General features: G+C 50.3%; 3 protein-coding genes across 9 annotated transcripts; 2 read left to right on the top strand and 1 right to left on the bottom strand.

Annotated features, from left to right (window-relative positions):
* Positions 1–6: 6 nt before the first annotated feature.
* On the top strand, positions 7–634 carry LOC114485174 (tubulin alpha chain-like). The gene has a single exon (XM_028486070.2). The coding sequence runs from the start codon at positions 118–120 to the stop codon at positions 559–561; it is 444 nt and encodes a 147-aa protein (XP_028341871.1). The 5' UTR covers positions 7–117; the 3' UTR covers positions 562–634.
* A 1,415-nt stretch (positions 635–2,049) lies between these two features.
* On the bottom strand, positions 2,050–5,523 carry STK16 (serine/threonine kinase 16). 4 transcript variants are annotated; one of them, XM_007122436.3, is made up of 8 exons: positions 5,440–5,523; positions 4,888–5,076; positions 4,089–4,308; positions 3,706–3,839; positions 3,412–3,532; positions 3,191–3,286; positions 2,662–2,783; positions 2,050–2,548 (listed from the first exon to the last, which is right to left on the bottom strand). In XM_007122436.3, exons 2-8 carry the CDS (start codon positions 4,971–4,973, stop codon positions 2,410–2,412), a joined length of 918 nt encoding a protein of 305 aa, XP_007122498.1. In that variant the 5' UTR covers positions 4,974–5,076; positions 5,440–5,523; the 3' UTR covers positions 2,050–2,409. The 4 variants fall into 4 exon arrangements, with proteins under 4 accessions (XP_007122498.1, XP_007122499.1, XP_054939210.1 ...); XM_007122437.4 differs by lacking the exon at positions 3,191–3,286; XM_055083235.1 differs by having other exon boundaries at positions 4,888–5,442.
* A 134-nt stretch (positions 5,524–5,657) lies between these two features.
* On the top strand, positions 5,658–16,061 carry GLB1L (galactosidase beta 1 like). 4 transcript variants are annotated; one of them, XM_007122438.4, is made up of 17 exons: positions 5,658–5,735; positions 7,091–7,217; positions 7,399–7,565; positions 7,821–7,971; positions 8,464–8,524; positions 12,313–12,407; positions 12,506–12,680; positions 12,769–12,827; positions 12,931–13,052; positions 13,162–13,202; positions 13,389–13,507; positions 13,827–13,901; positions 14,021–14,110; positions 14,241–14,354; positions 14,643–14,774; positions 15,250–15,465; positions 15,631–16,061. In XM_007122438.4, the coding sequence occupies exons 2-17, from the start codon at positions 7,149–7,151 to the stop codon at positions 15,892–15,894; spliced, it is 1,950 nt and encodes a 649-aa protein (XP_007122500.2). In that variant the 5' UTR covers positions 5,658–5,735; positions 7,091–7,148; the 3' UTR covers positions 15,895–16,061. The 4 variants fall into 4 exon arrangements, with proteins under 4 accessions (XP_007122500.2, XP_007122501.2, XP_007122502.2 ...); XM_028486067.2 differs by having other exon boundaries at positions 5,688–5,735; positions 7,079–7,217; XM_007122439.4 differs by lacking the exon at positions 14,241–14,354.
* The last annotated feature ends 111 nt before the right edge of the window (positions 16,062–16,172 follow it).

The raw sequence follows: 16,172 nt of genomic DNA, 5'->3' as shown, positions 1-16,172 counted from the left end.
CCTCGCATCCACTTCCCCCTGGCCACCTATGCGCCAGTCATCTCTGCAGAGAAAGCCTACCACGAGCAGCTGTCGGTGGCAGAGATCACCAATGCCTGCTTCAAGCCTGCCAACCAGATGGTGAAGTGTGATCCCTGTCACGGCAAGTACATGGCCTGCTGCCTGCTGTACCGTGGAGACGTGGTGCCCAAGGATGTCAACGCCGCCATCGCTGCCATCAAGACCAAGCGCAGTATTCAGTTCGTGGACTGGTGCCCCACGGGCTTCAAGGTTGGCATCAACTACCAGCCCCCCACTGTGGTGCCCGGGGGTGACCTGGCCAAGGTGCAGCGTGCCGTGTGCATGCTGAGCAACACGACCGCCATCGCTGAGGCCTGGGCCCGCCTGGACCACAAGTTTGACCTGATGTATGCCAAGAGGGCATTCGTGCACTGGTACGTGGGCGAGGGCATGGAGGAGGGTGAGTTCTCCGAGGCCCGGGAGGATATGGCTGCCCTGGAGAAGGATTACGAGGAAGTAGGCATCGACTCCTATGAGGACGAGGATGAGGGAGAAGAATAGAACAGCTGCCTGGAGTCCACTCACTATGTTTATTGCAAAATCCTTTCGAAATAAACAGTCTCCTTGCACGGTTTCTTGTCCCCTCTGTGAGTGATTCAGCTTCCGCCGCTGCCCTATGTGCTGCTCATGACTTTTTCCCTTCCATGGCTGAAAGTGAGACCTTCAGGCCAGGAAAGAAAGACCTTCCTTGCCAGGCCCAGGAAACATGACCCCGTGTATGATCCTAGAGGAGCCCAGGATAGGGGGGAGATGAGAACCAAATCTTGGACCTGTCTGTCCAGCCATGAGCTGCTAAAGGATCTGAGGCTTCACTTCCGTTCCAAGTAGGAGTTTAAGCCCAGCAGTTTCTGTATTTGAGAGTTAGACGGCTACCCTATTCTTCCCACTGCTCTGCATTCACTGACTCTGGAAGCAAGGCTTGGCCCAGGTACCTCTGTGCGTTATAAGGGCTTGGGAGTGGGGCTGAGCTGGCCCAGAGTTCCTGGGCATGGAGCCTAGTCATAAGCTTGGGGGATGGGAGGGAACAAGGGAGATCTCCTAGAGCTGTTTGTGTCACTGCACCTCCTACCAGCTTTGCAAAGCTTACTGTTGGTCTTGCTGCTTTGCTGGGGCCTAGGGTTGTGCCATTAAAAGTCAGGTCATTTCCCCTCTGTTTGTGCTTTCTTTCTGGCCTCAGCCTCTGTGCTAGCTGGTGGGAGCCTCCTGCCAGGGCCCTGGGGAAAACTTCAACCTTGCTAATAGGCACCCCAGGAACCACACTGACGTCAGCAGTTGGGGATGGGCACAGTGCGGGGAAGAAGCTTCAATCTCAGGAGCAGGAGATGCAAACCCTGCCCTTGCCTCCCCTCCCTGGTGATTCAGGGACACAGTGCCCTTCCCGGGGGAACAGGTTTCAAGCCCAGCAAGGGCAGGGCCCCTGTTTACTCAGCAGAGTAGGCAGGAAGTGGCAGCTGGATACTGCCACACCACACTGGCCTCATTAATCATTAACCATGTGTGAACCAGAACCATCTGGGAGAGATTCTGGGCCAAGATGGCTGCCACCTCCACTCCCCTTGCCCCCAGGCAGAGGCTGGAGACCAGTTATGTAGCTGTCCCAAAGACTCCTCAGGTGTCTCCACCCAGAAGCCCTTGCCTGGAAAACCAGCTGGGCTGCTCTGACTAAGCTACCCAGCCCTGGGAATGAAGAAATCAAAGTACGAGTTGAGGGTGCTTAAGGCGGCCCTGGTCACAGTTCTTGGGATAGAAGCCAGCTCAAACCAGAGCATCTTGAAGTTTCTGAATAAGACAAGCTAGGAGAAGAATTGCCCACCACCAACCAGCCAGATCTAAGGTAGGCACACCTGCCTCCGTACGTGGAATGATGAAGTCACACCATTCTTGATGCTACGCCAGTTCCTCTTCTCTCCAGGCTCTCCCTTGGAAATGGCAACCAGACTTTTGGCCCCCTGCACCTCTTCTCTCACTCCAGGCACAATGAAACCAAGATCACACCAAGCTACTTTCACTTTATTCTTCTATTCATACATTTTCCTGCTCCCAGATTTGGAGGCAGATCATGATGTAAGCTCAGCAGTCCTGCCCAGAGCCTTTACCAGATTCTATCAGTTCCCCTTTCCCCATCCCCCACCCTCACCCCCGCTACCCAGTCAGGCCCCCAGTCCAGTTGTTGCTCTTGGGCGTAAGAGAGCAGAATCAAAGACAGAAGACGGCTGACTGTCCCCACCCCCCAGCTGCCCCCAACTACAAGAGAGCTGTCCTGGTTAGAAGGGATGGAGATTCTACTAAGGGATGGGAGCTTCTTCCCAAGGCACAGGGGCCACCTTCTCAACATGGCCACAGGTTTGTTCAGATTTGGGTAGTGTGCTGGCTCTGAGCTGGGGGCTGCAGTGCCTCCAACTGAGTCAGGAGGAAAGGAATATGAGGGCGCTGCTGGGGGTCCACAGTCATCATTAAGGTCAGCAGCTGCCGCAAGGCTGAAGAATGCCTGTAGAAGGAGGAGGGCAGGGTGATGAGGGCAGCCATCCCCTGTGCTACAGCTCCAGCCCCACAAACAGCTGGGAGGAGTCTGAACTGCTTGCTGCCCCCTTCATTGCTCACCTGGGACTCTGCGGGATGCTTAGTTGGTTCTGCACAGCAAGGGCCACACTGTCACCCTTCTGGAACACCATGTCATAAGGGCCTTCCCCAAACATCATGGCATATAGCACACAGCCTAGGGACTAAGCATAACTTGGTTATTCCTTGGAAGGGGACCAATGGAGGTGATATCGCTCCGCTTAATTCTGTAGTGAAAGGAAACTACAATATGCGGACTTCAGTCACATGACACCACCAGGGCCCAGAGAAACTGCGAGTTAGCTGGAGGCCTCTGCACCCTGTGCTTAGCCACTGCCTTCAGCCCTGACAGTTAGCTGTACTCACCCTGTTCAAAGGGCGGGATTATACCACTTCCTGAGCAACTGAGTACAGTGTCAGTGACAGTTTCCAGGAAGAAAGTCGAGGGGGGGGTGAGGACATACGTGGCTCCTGGGGCCTCATGCGCTAGAAACCAAAGACCTGTTCTACTCCCCAGTAGGTACAGAGCAGCACTCCTCCCCGCCCCGACTCCCACCCACGTGCTCCTCACCCAGACATCAGTCCGCTCATCGATGACACAGTGGCTCTGCACGGAAAAGAGCTCCGGGGCCCGGTAGGAGATGGTGCACCGCTGGGCTGCCCAGTCCTGGAACAGTGGCCCCAGAGCTCAAAAGTGGGGCACAGGTCATGGTCATGTGACCAAATTGGGGCACGCACCAGAAGGGGTTGAGGATGGGGAACAGGTGGGCAAAGGAACCTAGAGACTCTTACCTGGAGGGTCAGAGCCTGGCGGGAGCCCTCCACGTGGATGCATGCTTGACTCATGGAACCCAAGTCCATTAAAACTGGCTGCCCCTCATCTCCAAGCAAGATATTGGTGGGTTTCAGGTCCCTGCAGGAAAGTGGAAATGAACCATGAGCGTCCTTGGACAGGAAGGCTGGAATCCTAGTGGGAGGCCAAAGAATCATGGGGGCTGTTCTTTGGGAGGAGCGCAGAGACCTCTCATTTCTCTTGATGAGGCTCTTCCTTTCTGCCCAGCAGGTACACAGGAGCCTCCCACTGACCTGTGGGCATAACCCTTGGCATGAATAGCCTCAAGCCCTCTGCAGATACTCAGCAGCAGCCGAAGGATTTGCTCTTCAGTCAAGAAGTTGCCTTTGTCCTTCAGCTGTTCTATCTCGTCCCACAGCGTACCTCTCTGCAAAACAAGTTTCCCCACGGTTGATGTTTTTTTAGCCTCCGCTCCTTGAGCCTGAGTCCTTCCCTATGTCAAAGCCTATCAACCATTTCACCACACCCCCCCACAGCCCCATCTGGGTTCCTTAAACCCCAAATCTGAAGTAGTCAAACCAGAACATGGTCGCTGCTTCCCAACGTGCTTGACTGCTCACACAGCCCTTGGCAGGTGGCTCTGTTGCAACCCCCTCCATAGCCGAGACTTTCTGACCTTGAAGAAGGGTAGCAGCAGCCAGGCCTCATGTTTAGTGCCTCGCTCCCTCAGACAATAAGCCACAAGGCGAAGGATGTTGGGGTGATGGAAGAGGCGATGCATGTCTGCTTCTCGTTGGGCCTCCTCCCGGTCCTGCTGCTCATGACACAGGATTCGCTTCAGGGCGTAGAACTGTCCATCGTGTAACCCCTCCACTAGGTCCACATAGCTGAACCCACTGTGGGCCAAAGGGGTCAGTGAAGGACCATGGTCATCTCCCACACTGCTTGGACCCAGAGGAATTCCCTGGGGAGAAGGGTGGGGCGGGGTGGTGTCTTTCCCATTTAGTAGCAACCCTCCCAAGGTGTGACTCGAAAAAGAAGTCTGAAGATTATTACACTTTGAGCTCAAGAGCAGGGACAGAGTCACCTTTTAGGTGCTATGATCTTAATGCAGGGCTCTGCACGTGACAGATGCTCAATAAATATTAAATAAATAATAGTCAACATTTATCAAGTGCTATGAACCAGGCCGTAGGGGAGACATTTGATACGCAGTATCTGGTTTAGTCCTCACAGCCCTACAAGTAAAGCATAATTAGCTCCAAAAGGCAGATGAAACTATGGCTTATCAAGGCCATACATGGTGAATCTAGGAAGCCTGCTCCACAATCCACTTTCTTGACCACCACGTAGCTGGGCTCTGTCAGGTGAATCAGAGGCTAGGGATAAAACTTTTGTGCCCCTATCATGTGCAGACTGCTGTCCTTCAAACACCATAACCCTAGGGACTAGTTAAATGATTTCCAAACACTCACCCCTCCCCCAGTTTCTGGATGAAGAGGTAGCGCTTATTGTCAATGATGACAGTTCCCCGAGAGCAGACACAAAGCGCGTGGCCCATAGTGTCTCAGTCATCCTCCTCAAGGACGGTCTGGGGCTGCCAAAGGGTTCGTCCCGTTGAGGGGTCTCTTTCAGGCAAGTTGCTGGGGGTCCAGCGGATCATGCTGGAAGGAAAAGAACGGCAGGGTCGCTGGCCGGGCACAATCCAGAAGACCCCTAAAGTGGCAACGTGGAGCGCTCAGGGCCAGATCTCGGAACCTAGAGAAAACGGGCCGTGGCAACGCCGGTTCCAAGAAGGCTGGGGTCCGGTGCCTAAAAGCCTCAGGTCCCGCGGCGACTCCCAGGCCACTTCCTCCAACCCCGGCCCACCTTTAGGCGGCTCCCACTCCCACGCCCGTTGGGCCGCAAAGGCAGGTCATGGGGGGCTTCCGGGGGGGAGGTGCGAGGCCCGGACCCACCACTTGCAGAGCCCACCCCAGTTTCGGCGCGCAGAGCCCAGGGTGGGCCAGCCTGGACTCCCCACTCACCTGGCTTTGGCTGGAGGGAAGCGCCAGGGACCGGAAACAGCGGTTACGTCATCAGCCCGCGCCTGTGTAACGGCCCGTAGTATCCTAGCAACCTCTCGGCACCCAGACGATGTGGGGGCGTGGAGCTGAGAGGCCCGGGGCTGGCTACGCCTGGCGGAGGACGGGTCCCAGGACCCGAGTGAGGGTACAACACCTGGCCTTCAGTAGGGGTCAAGACGCAGGCATCTACGCCAAAGGGGAGCAAAGCCGGGCTCGGCCCGAGGCCCCCCCAGGACCTCCATCTCCCAATGCCAGAGGTAGGAGGCGTCATACCTCCCGCGCACTGGGTAGCCAGCTACGGTCCAGCCCGAGGTGGATGCTGAGAGGGGCGGGTGCTGGCGGCCTGGACCCCTGGAGCTCTGATCAGTACAACCTTGAGGGCTCTGGCCTGTTTCCCATTACCGTAGTCTCAGTGGTTAAGAGCTCAGGCTCTTGAGTCAGACTAGGGTCTGAATCCTGTCTTAATAGCCTATTAGCTGTGTGACCTGGACAAGTTACTTAACCTCTGGGAGGCTCACTTTCCCTCACTGTAAAATAGGTATAATAGTACCTAAGGTTAAGTGCATGAACTGTGAGGCCAGACTGCCTTGTTGTAATCCCAGCTCTACTAAACTAGTTGTGTGACATTGAACAGGCTACTTAATATTTGTATCCTTCAGTCTCCTCATCAGTAAAATGGGAATGATAATCATCTGCCTCATAGAGTTGTTTGAAGATTAAATGAGAGGTAAAGTGCTTAGCACAGTATTTGACACATAGCCCTCAGCAGTGTCAATAAGCAGAAATTAATAATAATAATAATATTGTTATCCTGGTCCCCACATCCCAGGCTTTGGACTGTGAAGGCAGGTGTAATGGAAATTCACAAATTCCCAAGCCTTGGAACCAAGCAGTTGTCCTTGACGTCTCTTGCCTAAGCAGGCAGGGATAAATGGGAAAGGGGTGCACATCCAAAGAAAATAGGATGGCCTAGATGGTCTCTTTTGTTGAAGCAGCAAAGGACTCTCCAGGAAAAAGATCCCTCTTGTAATCTGGTCCCCTCCCCTACCCCCTTTCCTCTGGTTTCCCTTGGTTCTGAACCTGTTTCTGACATTCATCTAGATTTAACCTGCTATGTGCCGGGCCCTGTGATAGAAGCAGAGGATTCAGGATGGATAAGACTCTCCCCACCCTCAGGGGGCTCAGTGTAGTAGAGCACTGCTTCTCAATCTTTATTTATTTGGCTGCGCTGGTCTTAGTTGTGGCATGTGGGCTCTTAGTTGTGGCATGCAGGATCTAGTGCATTGGGAGCACGGAGTCTTACCCACTGGACCACCAGGGAAATCCCTGCTTCTCAATCTTGAGTTTGCTTAGGAGCACCTGGAAAACTTGTCAAAATACAAAATTTGATTCTATAGGTTTGAGGTAGGATATGAGACTCTGCATTTCTAACAAGCTCCCAGGTGATGCTGGTGAAGCTGGCTCAAGAACTGCACTTTGAGTAGCAAGATGTAGAGGATTTTACAAACTAGTAGAGTAGCGGGTAGCTGCAGGCTGTAGACAAAGTCCAGACTAATTCGCCTGGCAACTTGAGGTGGTCTCCGCCCACTTGCTCGCTGAGGTTCCCTCCCAGGAATCCGCCACATGACGATCGGACCACCGTCTCTGACGAGAAGAGCCCCGAAAGCGCCATGGCTCCCAAGAAGCTGCTCTGCCTTCCCTCCCTGCTGCTGCCACTCCTGACGCTGCTGCTGACCCAGGTAGGATGAGAGTGTCGAACCACCCGGCTGGGTGCGGGGAGACGGGGTCAGATCTGGCGGAGGAGAGAACGAAAGTGAAAACAACAGAATACTGGGAAGGGCTAGTTCCATCTCCTCTGCTCTTGGCAGACGCAGACCCCCAACTCCAGACCACTGCTGAGCACCGTCTCTCCCCTTGCAGGCAGACACTCGGTCGTTTGTAGTGGATCGGGATCATGACAGATTCCTCCTGGACGGGGCCCCGTTCCGCTACGTGTCTGGCAGCCTGCACTACTTTCGGGTACCGCGGGTGCTTTGGGCAGACCGGCTTTTCAAGATGCGAATGAGTGGCCTCAACGCCGTACAGTTGTAAGAAGTGCTCCCGAGAGCCATGGATGGGTGGGATTTACTCTTCCTACTACCCCCTTAAGAAGGGGATCAGGACAGGAAGACTGGCTGCGAATGAGAGGGGTTCTAGCTCCAGGGCCTCCCAGCCAAGGGTGGGAAAGGGTGGGCCAGGACCTCCTTCCAACAGCTTCCTGGAGATTCCCTGCAAGGCCTGAGCCCATAGGCCTCCCCGGCATCTCCCTGCCTTGGGCCCTTGTTAACCTTTTCCTTTCTCAGTTATGTGCCCTGGAACTACCACGAGCCAGAGCCTGGGGTCTATAACTTTAATGCCAGCCGTGACCTCTTTGCATTTCTGAAAGAGGCAACTTTAGCGAACCTGTTGGTCATACTGAGACCAGGACCTTACATCTGTGCAGAGTGGGAGATGGTGAGTTAGTTGAGAATGGATAGAAGCAAAGCCTCCCAAGTGCGGTTCCCAGACTACTCGCATCTGCCCCCACTCTAGGGTCACTTCCATCACTATACTCAACTTCCTCCCTTCTTACCTCCCCTACTCCACTCCCAGACAACAAAGCCCAGTCACTTTTTTTTTTTTTTTTTGGCTGCGTTGGGGCTTCGTTGCTGCACAGGCTTTCTCTAGTTGCAGTGAGCGGGGCTACTTTTCTTTGTGGTGTGCAGGCTTCTCATTGCAATGGCTTGTCTTGTTGTGGAGCACGGGCTCTAGGCGCACAAGCTTCAGTAGTTGTGGCATGCGGGCTCAGTAGTTGTGGTGCACGGGCTTAGTTGCTCTGCAGCATGTAGGATCTTCCCGGACCAGGGCTCAAACCCATGTCCCCTGCATTGGCAGGTGGATTCTTAACAACTGCGCCACCAGGGAAGTCCCCCACTCACTTCTCTGTTGTCTTTATGTTTGTCTCAGGGGGGTCTCCCAGCCTGGTTGCTTCGAAAACCTAAAATTCATCTGAGAACCTCAGATCCAGGTGAGCTGAGAAAAAAAGACTTGACACAGAAAAAAGCAAAGGACAACAACAAAATGGGTCATTTGAGCGCCCAAAACAGAGATCATTCATTCAAATATTTACCGTTTTCATCATGCCCAGCAGAATGCTAGGAACTGAGGGACCAGACAGACCCAGTCTGGAAGAAACATTAATTTAAAAAAACCCCAAACTTATAAGATTATTTAAAAATACTACACAAGAAAATAGACAAGGAGTTGAGATAGTGAATAACAGGGCCTCTTTTAGGTAGGAAGGCCAGAAAAGGCTTTCCTGAGAAGATGACATTTCAGTTACTCTAGGGAAGGGAAAACACCGGCCATGTGAAGAGTGAGGTGAGAACGACCAGGTAGAGGGAATGATGTATTTTTTTTTAAATAATTCATTTATTTTTGGCCACGCCTCAGGGCTTGTAGGATCTTAGTTCCCAGACCAGGGATTGAATGGGCCCTCGGCAGTGAAAGTGCGAAGTCCTAACCACTGGACTGCCAGGGAGTTCCCGAATATGGTATCTTTTAAGGCCCAGAGATAGGAAAGAACATGGCATGGTTGAGGCCAGCATGCCTGGAGCACAGTGGGTAAGGGAGAGTAGTATGACAAGAAATTGTAGATAGATAAGGACTGTTAATGCAGGATCTTACAGGCCACTGTAAGGGGTCTGCATTTTATTATAAGCACAGTAGAAAGTCATTGAAAGAGTTTAACCAGAATTATCTGATTTGTTTTTAGATTACGTTAGCCTGGATGTGGAAAATGGATTGAGGGGAGCAAGGGTAGAGGTGGAGAAACTTAACTGGGAGACTATGATTGTAGCTGAGGAGAGAGATGATGGCTCCTGGACTGTGATAGTGGTGGAAATAGAAAGAAGAGGGCAGAACTAAGCTATAGGTTGGAGATAAAAATCACCAGGACTCTACTGACAGATTTTGATGAGAGGGGGAGGGGTGGGGACAGTGTGGGTAGGATGAGGAAAGAAAGGAATCAAGTTTCTGGCCAGTCAAGATGGTGGTGCCATTTATTGACTTAGGGAAGATAGAGAAGGGGTGGCAAAAGAACAACTTTTGGGGAAGAAACAATGGTTCTGTTCTGGTCATGTTAAATTTTTATCACTCAAGGGAGGATATTAAGTAAGCAATAGGATGTGTGAATGTGGAGCTTAGGAGGAGGTCTGAGCTAGAGGTATAAATTTGGGAGTCATCAGTGTAAAGATGGCATTTAAATCCATGCATAGTGAGACATCACCTAGGGAAAGCGCATGAGAAAGAAAAGATGAGATGCCCGATATTTCAAGGCATTTGGATTTCATTTCAGGTTCAAGTAGGAAGTCATTAGAGCAGGGAATAATTCTATCTGCTTTACACCTTTTAAAAAGTTTACTGTTTTAAAAAGGTCAAAATTCCTTATATCTGCTGGGGACTCTCCAGGTGCTGTTTCACTTCTTAGGGTGCTGGAGAGCTTTATGCCACTTATAGCATTTCCGAAAGTCAATTGACTATGAAATACATTTAAAATGATAAAGTATTGATGGAAAAACAACATGCAGTCTCTGTTTTTCTCAAGAAAACCGGTGGCCTCTTCCTTGCTGAATCCATGGTGATGTCGCAGACCTTATCCCCCTTGACCAGTCAGCAGCATTCAGCCCAGTTGATCACTTTGTCCTTTGAAATTCTCTTCTCACCGTTTCCATGATACCACACTTATTTGGTCCCTGCCCCTCCCCCTACAATCTTTCCGACCACTCCTTCTCAGTCTCTTACTGATCCTTCTCCATTTCCCTTTCCACTAAATGCTGGGGTGTGTCAGGGCTCAGTCCTTGGACACTTCTCTTTTCCATATATATTTACTCCCTTTATGATCTCATTCATTTGCATGGCTTTAAATTCCATCTGATAGCTAATGATTCTGAAATATATATCTCCAGTCAGGACCTTCCCCTGGCTTCCAAAACCATATATCCAACTGCCCACTTGACTTCTGCATTTGGAGGTCTAGAAGGCATACTGATACAACTAAGTTCCTTCCAAACCAGCTATTCATATACTCTCCCTGTCTCAGTTAATGGCAAGTCCATTTTCCAATTGCTCGGGCTAAACACTGGTGGAATTTTTCACACCTGTCTTTCCCTCAGGCCCCTCATTCAGTCCGTCAGAAAATCCTGTCAGCTTTACCCTCAAAATATGTTGAATTCAATTACTTTTCATTGCCCCCATTGCCACCACCCTGGTCCAAACCACCTCTCTCAGCTGGATTACTTTAATACCTTCCTAACTGGTTTCCCTTCTTTGCCCCTCCCCCAGGTAGTCTATTCTTAATTCAGCAGTCAGCAGTCAGTGTGATCCTCTTAAAATATAAGTTTAAATATATATTTTAGATCATGTCATTTCTCTGTCTAAACCTCTCCAATAGGTTCTCAACTCATTCAGAATACGAACCATGGATTCCTTAAAATGGTCTATTAGGTCCTACCTAATTGGCCCAGTCACCTCCCTGACATCCACTCTTCTCCCCATTGTTCATGCTGGCTTCTCTGCTGTTCCTGTCTTGAGGCCTTTGCACGTGGTACTGCCTCTATTTTCCTGCAGAATGACCTCGCTGACGCCTTCCCTGGGCCACCCTCTAAAATTTAAGCTCCCTTCGCCCCACCATTTTATATCCTCCTTCCCTGCTTAATTTTTTCTCCTTGGCATTAACACACTACATATTTTACCTGATTATTTAATTCACTGCTTCCCCCACTGGAAAGGAAATTCCACAAGGACAGAGATCTTTGTCCATTTTGTTCCATTCTGTATCCCTAACACCTAGAACACTGCTTAGTGCATAGTGAGCACCCATAAATACCTGATGAATGAGAGTTAATGTATGCTTGGATTAAAGGAGGCAAAACAACCTGAGCCTCCTTTATACAGAACACAAAATGTAAAGGAATTAAATGTTTTAAGCATATAAAAATACCCTCTAAAATATCTTTCGTTGACTCCACCTTTGAGAGTCCGCTATCTGCTAAGCATTGTCCTCAATGACAGGGATGCAGCAAATGAACCTGACAGACAAGGTTCCTGCTCACTAGTGGGGGAGACCACAGGAAACAATTACAGAAATAAATGTTTAATTATAATTTGTTAAGCACTCGAAAGGGAAGTGTGAGGTGATGTGAGAGTGTGTAACAGGGGGATCTACCCTCATCTAGGATATCAGAGGTTTTCTTGGGGAAGTGAAATTTAAGACCTGAAGCCTGAGTTGGAGTTGCTTAGGTAAGGAGGCAGGGGTCATGCATGAGTCTTCTGAGGGTGAGTCAACAGAAATCACCAATAGGAGTTGAGAATTTAAGGCATGATACCTAATATAATGATCTTTCATTTGATGACTTAAATCTCCTGGACTGTCAGTTACATCAGTGTGCAGGTCAGATATTCTACACTTTTGTAAACTCCTGTGCTACTTCACAGCAATCTCAAGTATATAATGATTACATAATAACAGCTCCACGTGATGTGTTTTAACATTTTTCTTACATTTAAAAAATGAATTTACCAGAAATACTGCTTTGTTTCCTATGCTCAAATTTCATTGCCATGCAACTATACAAGTGCTTAGGGTTCAGAGATTCTCCTGACAAGTCACTGCTTCCCAGACACAGCTGTGGACAAGTGGGATGCAAAGTGCAGCCCAGAGTTCAGGCAGCACTAAAGTTGCTAGCACTGATGCTAGGGGTGGGGGCTGCAGAGGTGGTGGTGCCCTGATGAGCAGAGCACTGCCCCTTCCTTTAGATTTCCTTGCCGCAGTGGACTCCTGGTTCAAGGTCTTGCTGCCCAAGATACATCCATGGCTCTACCACAATGGGGGCAACATCATTAGCATTCAGGTACAAGTGGAAAGTTGACTGGGCTAGGGGAAGGAGGTGCTGGTGTCCTTAATTTCTCCACCTCATAGCTGACCTCCACTTTTCCTTTCCCCTGGCAGGTGGAGAATGAATACGGTAGCTACAGGGCCTGCGACATGAGCTACATGAGACACCTGGCTGGGCTCTTCCGTGCACTGCTCGGAGACAAGATCTTGCTCTTCACCACAGATGGCCCTGAAGGCCTCAAATGTGGCTCCCTCCAGGGACTCTATACCACTATAGATTTTGGCCCAGGTCTCCTGAGCAAGGGTTCGGAGTGAAGTCTGGGGAAGGGGCACCTGTTCCATGTTGCTTATCTTTCACCTTTGCCTCCTTTCTGCAGCTGACAACATGACCAAAATCTTTGCCCTGCTTCGGAAGTATGAACCCCGCGGGCCATTGGTGAGGAGCCAGAGGGGAGGGCAATCAAAGCAGGTGTCAGCGTGGGTCATGGGTTGAGCTCGGTTCCCATCTGGCTCACAGCTCCTTTCACTTCATGCTGTAGGTGAACTCTGAGTACTACACAGGCTGGCTGGATTACTGGGGCCAGAATCACTCCACACGCTCCGTACCAGCTGTAACCAAAGGACTAGAGAACATGCTAAAGTTGGGAGCCAGTGTGAACATGTAACTGGAGACACCGGGGCCAGCATGAATCTGTAACTGGGTGCTGGGGATGAAGGTTAAGATTCAGTGGGTCAGCTTTTACCTTTCCCCCTGCTCTCCCCTACTTTAGGTACATGTTCCATGGAGGTACCAACTTTGGATACTGGAATGGTGAGCCCAGATGGTCCCTGGGGTGGCAGCAAGGAATTAGAATCTGCGGGCTGCATGGATTAGGATTCTAGAAGCTGGATATGGCCACTGCTTCCCCTTCTGATAGCAAAATTCTCTGCGTGCATCTCTTTGCTTAGTGCCTATCACCTGAAAGATATATTGAATTAATTAAATTGGTTTGACCAGGTGCTGATGAGAAGGGACGCTTTCTTCCAATTACTACCAGCTACGACTACGATGCACCCATATCTGAAGCAGGGGACCCCACACCTAAGCTTTTTGCTATTCGAGATGTCATCAGCAAGGTGCCCTACCACTTCATTAAGCACCAAATGCTTTTATTAATTTGGGGGGAGGTAGTACCCAAATTGTTTGTAAAGGGATCCCATAAATCAGTGGCTGTTGTCTGGGCCAGAGAGGCCTCTGAGCACCCTATGGCAGCATGTCTCACCCACCCAAATGGGATTCCCTGGGGAGATACACACAAATATGTGTAAAATTACAGAATCTTCATGACACCTGAAGCCCTTCCCTGGACCCCCAGTTAAGAACCCTGCACTAGGGTCTTGGAATAGGGGTTCTTTGTGTGGTTTTCCTATGGCTCCTGAGAGAATTTGGGCTCAGTTCCAGGAAGTTCCCTTGGGACCTTTACCTCCCCCCAGCCCCAAGATGATGCTTGGACCTTTGAGCCTACACCTGGTAAGCTTCTCCCCATTACTCTCTAATTCTACCCCTTTATTCTCTAAATAGCCCAGCCTGTCCTACCCTCTATTCTGAAAGTTCCCTCATATTCTGATACTCTCCCCTTATTCTAACAGGATGGGAATTTGCTGGATTTCCTAGACTTCCTATGCCCCCAAGGGCCCATCTGTTCAATCCTGCCAATGACCTTTGAGGCTGTCAACCAGGTAAAGCACAATCCCCCACCCGGTGGGTATGGCAACAGCTATACCAAGGGTTCCCTCAGCTATGCATCTTCCCCACAGTATCCTTTCTTATCTCTCAGCACAGCTTATAAACTTATTCTTACACACCCAGGACCATGGGTATATGTTGTACCGGACCTATCTGACCCATACTGTTTCTGAGCCAACACAATTCTGGGTGCCAAACAATGGAGTCCATGACCGTGCCTACGTGATGGTGGATGGGGTGAGAACCTAATACCAGGCTCTCTCTGAGCCCATTTCCTCTCCTCCCCAGCACAGTTTAGTCTTAAATTTCCCATATCTACCTTTTCCCACTGCCTGCTCACATTTGAGGGGATAAGCTGGGATGAGGAAGACTTTGACTAAGGATAAGATTCCATTATGAATGGATAAGTGACAGAAGGGCTACATTCTCTTTGCCCTCTAAATCAGTGTCCTAATGTGGCTTCCTGTGTGGTGGCCACAGGCTAGATGCTGAGCTCCTCCCTTTCACAGATACTCTTATCCACAGGTGTTTCAGGGTGTTTTGGAACGAAACATGAAACACAACCTATTTTTGATGGGGAAAAAGGGGGCCAAACTGGATGTCTTGCTGGAGAACATGGGGAGGCTCAGTTTCGGGTCTAACAGCAGTGACTTCAAGGTGAGCTAGCTATGCCCACTCCCTTGCCCCCATACTCTTCTTTTTTTAATTTCATTTTTAAAATTATTTATTTATTTATTTGGCTGCGCCAGGCCTTACTTGCTGCATGTGGGATCTTTGTTGCGGCACGCGGGATCTTTTTTAGTTGCAGCGTGCAGAATCTTTAGTTGTGGCATGCGGGATCTAGTTCCCTGACCAGGGATTGAACCCAGGCCCCCTGCGTTGGGAGCGCAGAGTCTTAACCACCGGACCACCAGGGAATTCCCACCCCCCAATATTCTTATTGACCGAACTCCCTTGGAAAGATAGGGGCCTAACGGAAGATAAACAAGAGCTATGTCCTTAGGGCTTAGGCAGCCAAGTAGCAGCTTGTGGGGATCTGGACATGGCCACTAGTTGCATCCCAGGGCTTGAGTAGGGATTGTTTGGCCTTAGAACTTAGAGAATGATGAATTTTCATTTGCCTTCTTCACAGGGCCTATTGGAGCCACCAATTCTGGGGCAAACAGTCCTCACCCAGTGGCTGATGTTCCCTCTGAAAGTTGATAATCTTGTAAAGTGGTGGTTTCCCAACCAGTTGCTGAAAAGCTCACATCCTCAAAATCCCTCTGGCCCCACCTTCTACTCTGCAACCTTCCCAATTTTAGACTCAGGCGGGGACACATTTCTCTTTCTACCTGGATGGACCAAGGTATTGCTGACAGTGAGGCTGGAGCTGGGGAGTAGGGTGGTAAGAGAGGAAAATCATGGCAGGAGGGAGAGCAAGAAATTATTCCTCTGATTAGAAACCCCAAAGGGGATAATTCTACCCCTTTGAGAGCTGATCCTTTATATTCCTCTCCTTCCTCCTCCCCAGGGCCAAGTCTGGATCAATGGGTTTAACCTGGGCCGCTACTGGACAAAGAGGGGGCCACAACAGACCCTCTACGTGCCAAGACCCCTGCTGTTTCCTAGGGGAGCCCTCAACAAAATCACGTTGCTGGAGCTAGAAAATGTGCCTCTTCAGCCCCAAATCCAATTCCTGGATAGGCCTATCCTCAATAGCACTACACATAAGACATACATCTATTCCCTCTCAGCTGAAAGTGCCTCTGAACCAATGGAGTTAAGTGGGCACTGAAAGAAAGGTAACCCTTGGACCTGGGACATGGAGTTGGCAGGATCCCTTGGTGCTAGCCATGGTGACCATAAGGAAACAAAGGCCACAGGTCTGAATGTAAGTACAAGTGCAGTTTCCTTGCCAAACTTTATTGTGATTAAAATTCCAGAGACAGTACCAGCTCCACACACCTCTATGGCCCTGTCTTTGCCCTGGTTCCTGAATGTCCCTCACCCCAATCTTCCAAATACTCTGGTTTCATGGGGAAGAAGAAACCTAGGGCCAGTGTGTATGTGCCC

The sequence above is a fragment of the Physeter macrocephalus genome, unplaced genomic scaffold, assembly GCF_002837175.3.
Source record: "Physeter macrocephalus isolate SW-GA unplaced genomic scaffold, ASM283717v5 random_565, whole genome shotgun sequence".
Taxonomy (NCBI): domain Eukaryota; kingdom Metazoa; phylum Chordata; class Mammalia; order Artiodactyla; family Physeteridae; genus Physeter; species Physeter macrocephalus.
Note: the sequence above shows the minus strand (reverse complement) of the source record. Positions and strands in the feature narration are given on the sequence as shown.

Excerpts from the sequence above, each read along its gene's own strand:
- LOC114485174 (XM_028486070.2), top strand. The coding sequence starts at position 118 with ATGGTGAAGTGTGATCCCTGTCACGGCAAGTACATGGCCTGCTGCCTG.
- STK16 (XM_007122436.3), bottom strand. The coding sequence starts at position 4,973 with ATGGGCCACGCGCTTTGTGTCTGCTCTCGGGGAACTGTCATCATTGAC. Across the intron at positions 3,840-4,088 it reads TGCTGCTACCCTTCTTCAAG|AGAGGTACGCTGTGGGACGA; the intron begins GTCAGAAAGTCT and ends CTTGTTTTGCAG. Across the intron at positions 3,533-3,705 it reads GCCAAGGGTTATGCCCACAG|GGACCTGAAACCCACCAATA; the intron begins GTCAGTGGGAGG and ends ACTTTCCTGCAG.
- GLB1L (XM_007122438.4), top strand. The coding sequence starts at position 7,149 with ATGGCTCCCAAGAAGCTGCTCTGCCTTCCCTCCCTGCTGCTGCCACTC. Across the intron at positions 12,408-12,505 it reads GCAACATCATTAGCATTCAG|GTGGAGAATGAATACGGTAG; the intron begins GTACAAGTGGAA and ends TTCCCCTGGCAG. Across the intron at positions 12,828-12,930 it reads ATGAACCCCGCGGGCCATTG|GTGAACTCTGAGTACTACAC; the intron begins GTGAGGAGCCAG and ends TTCATGCTGTAG.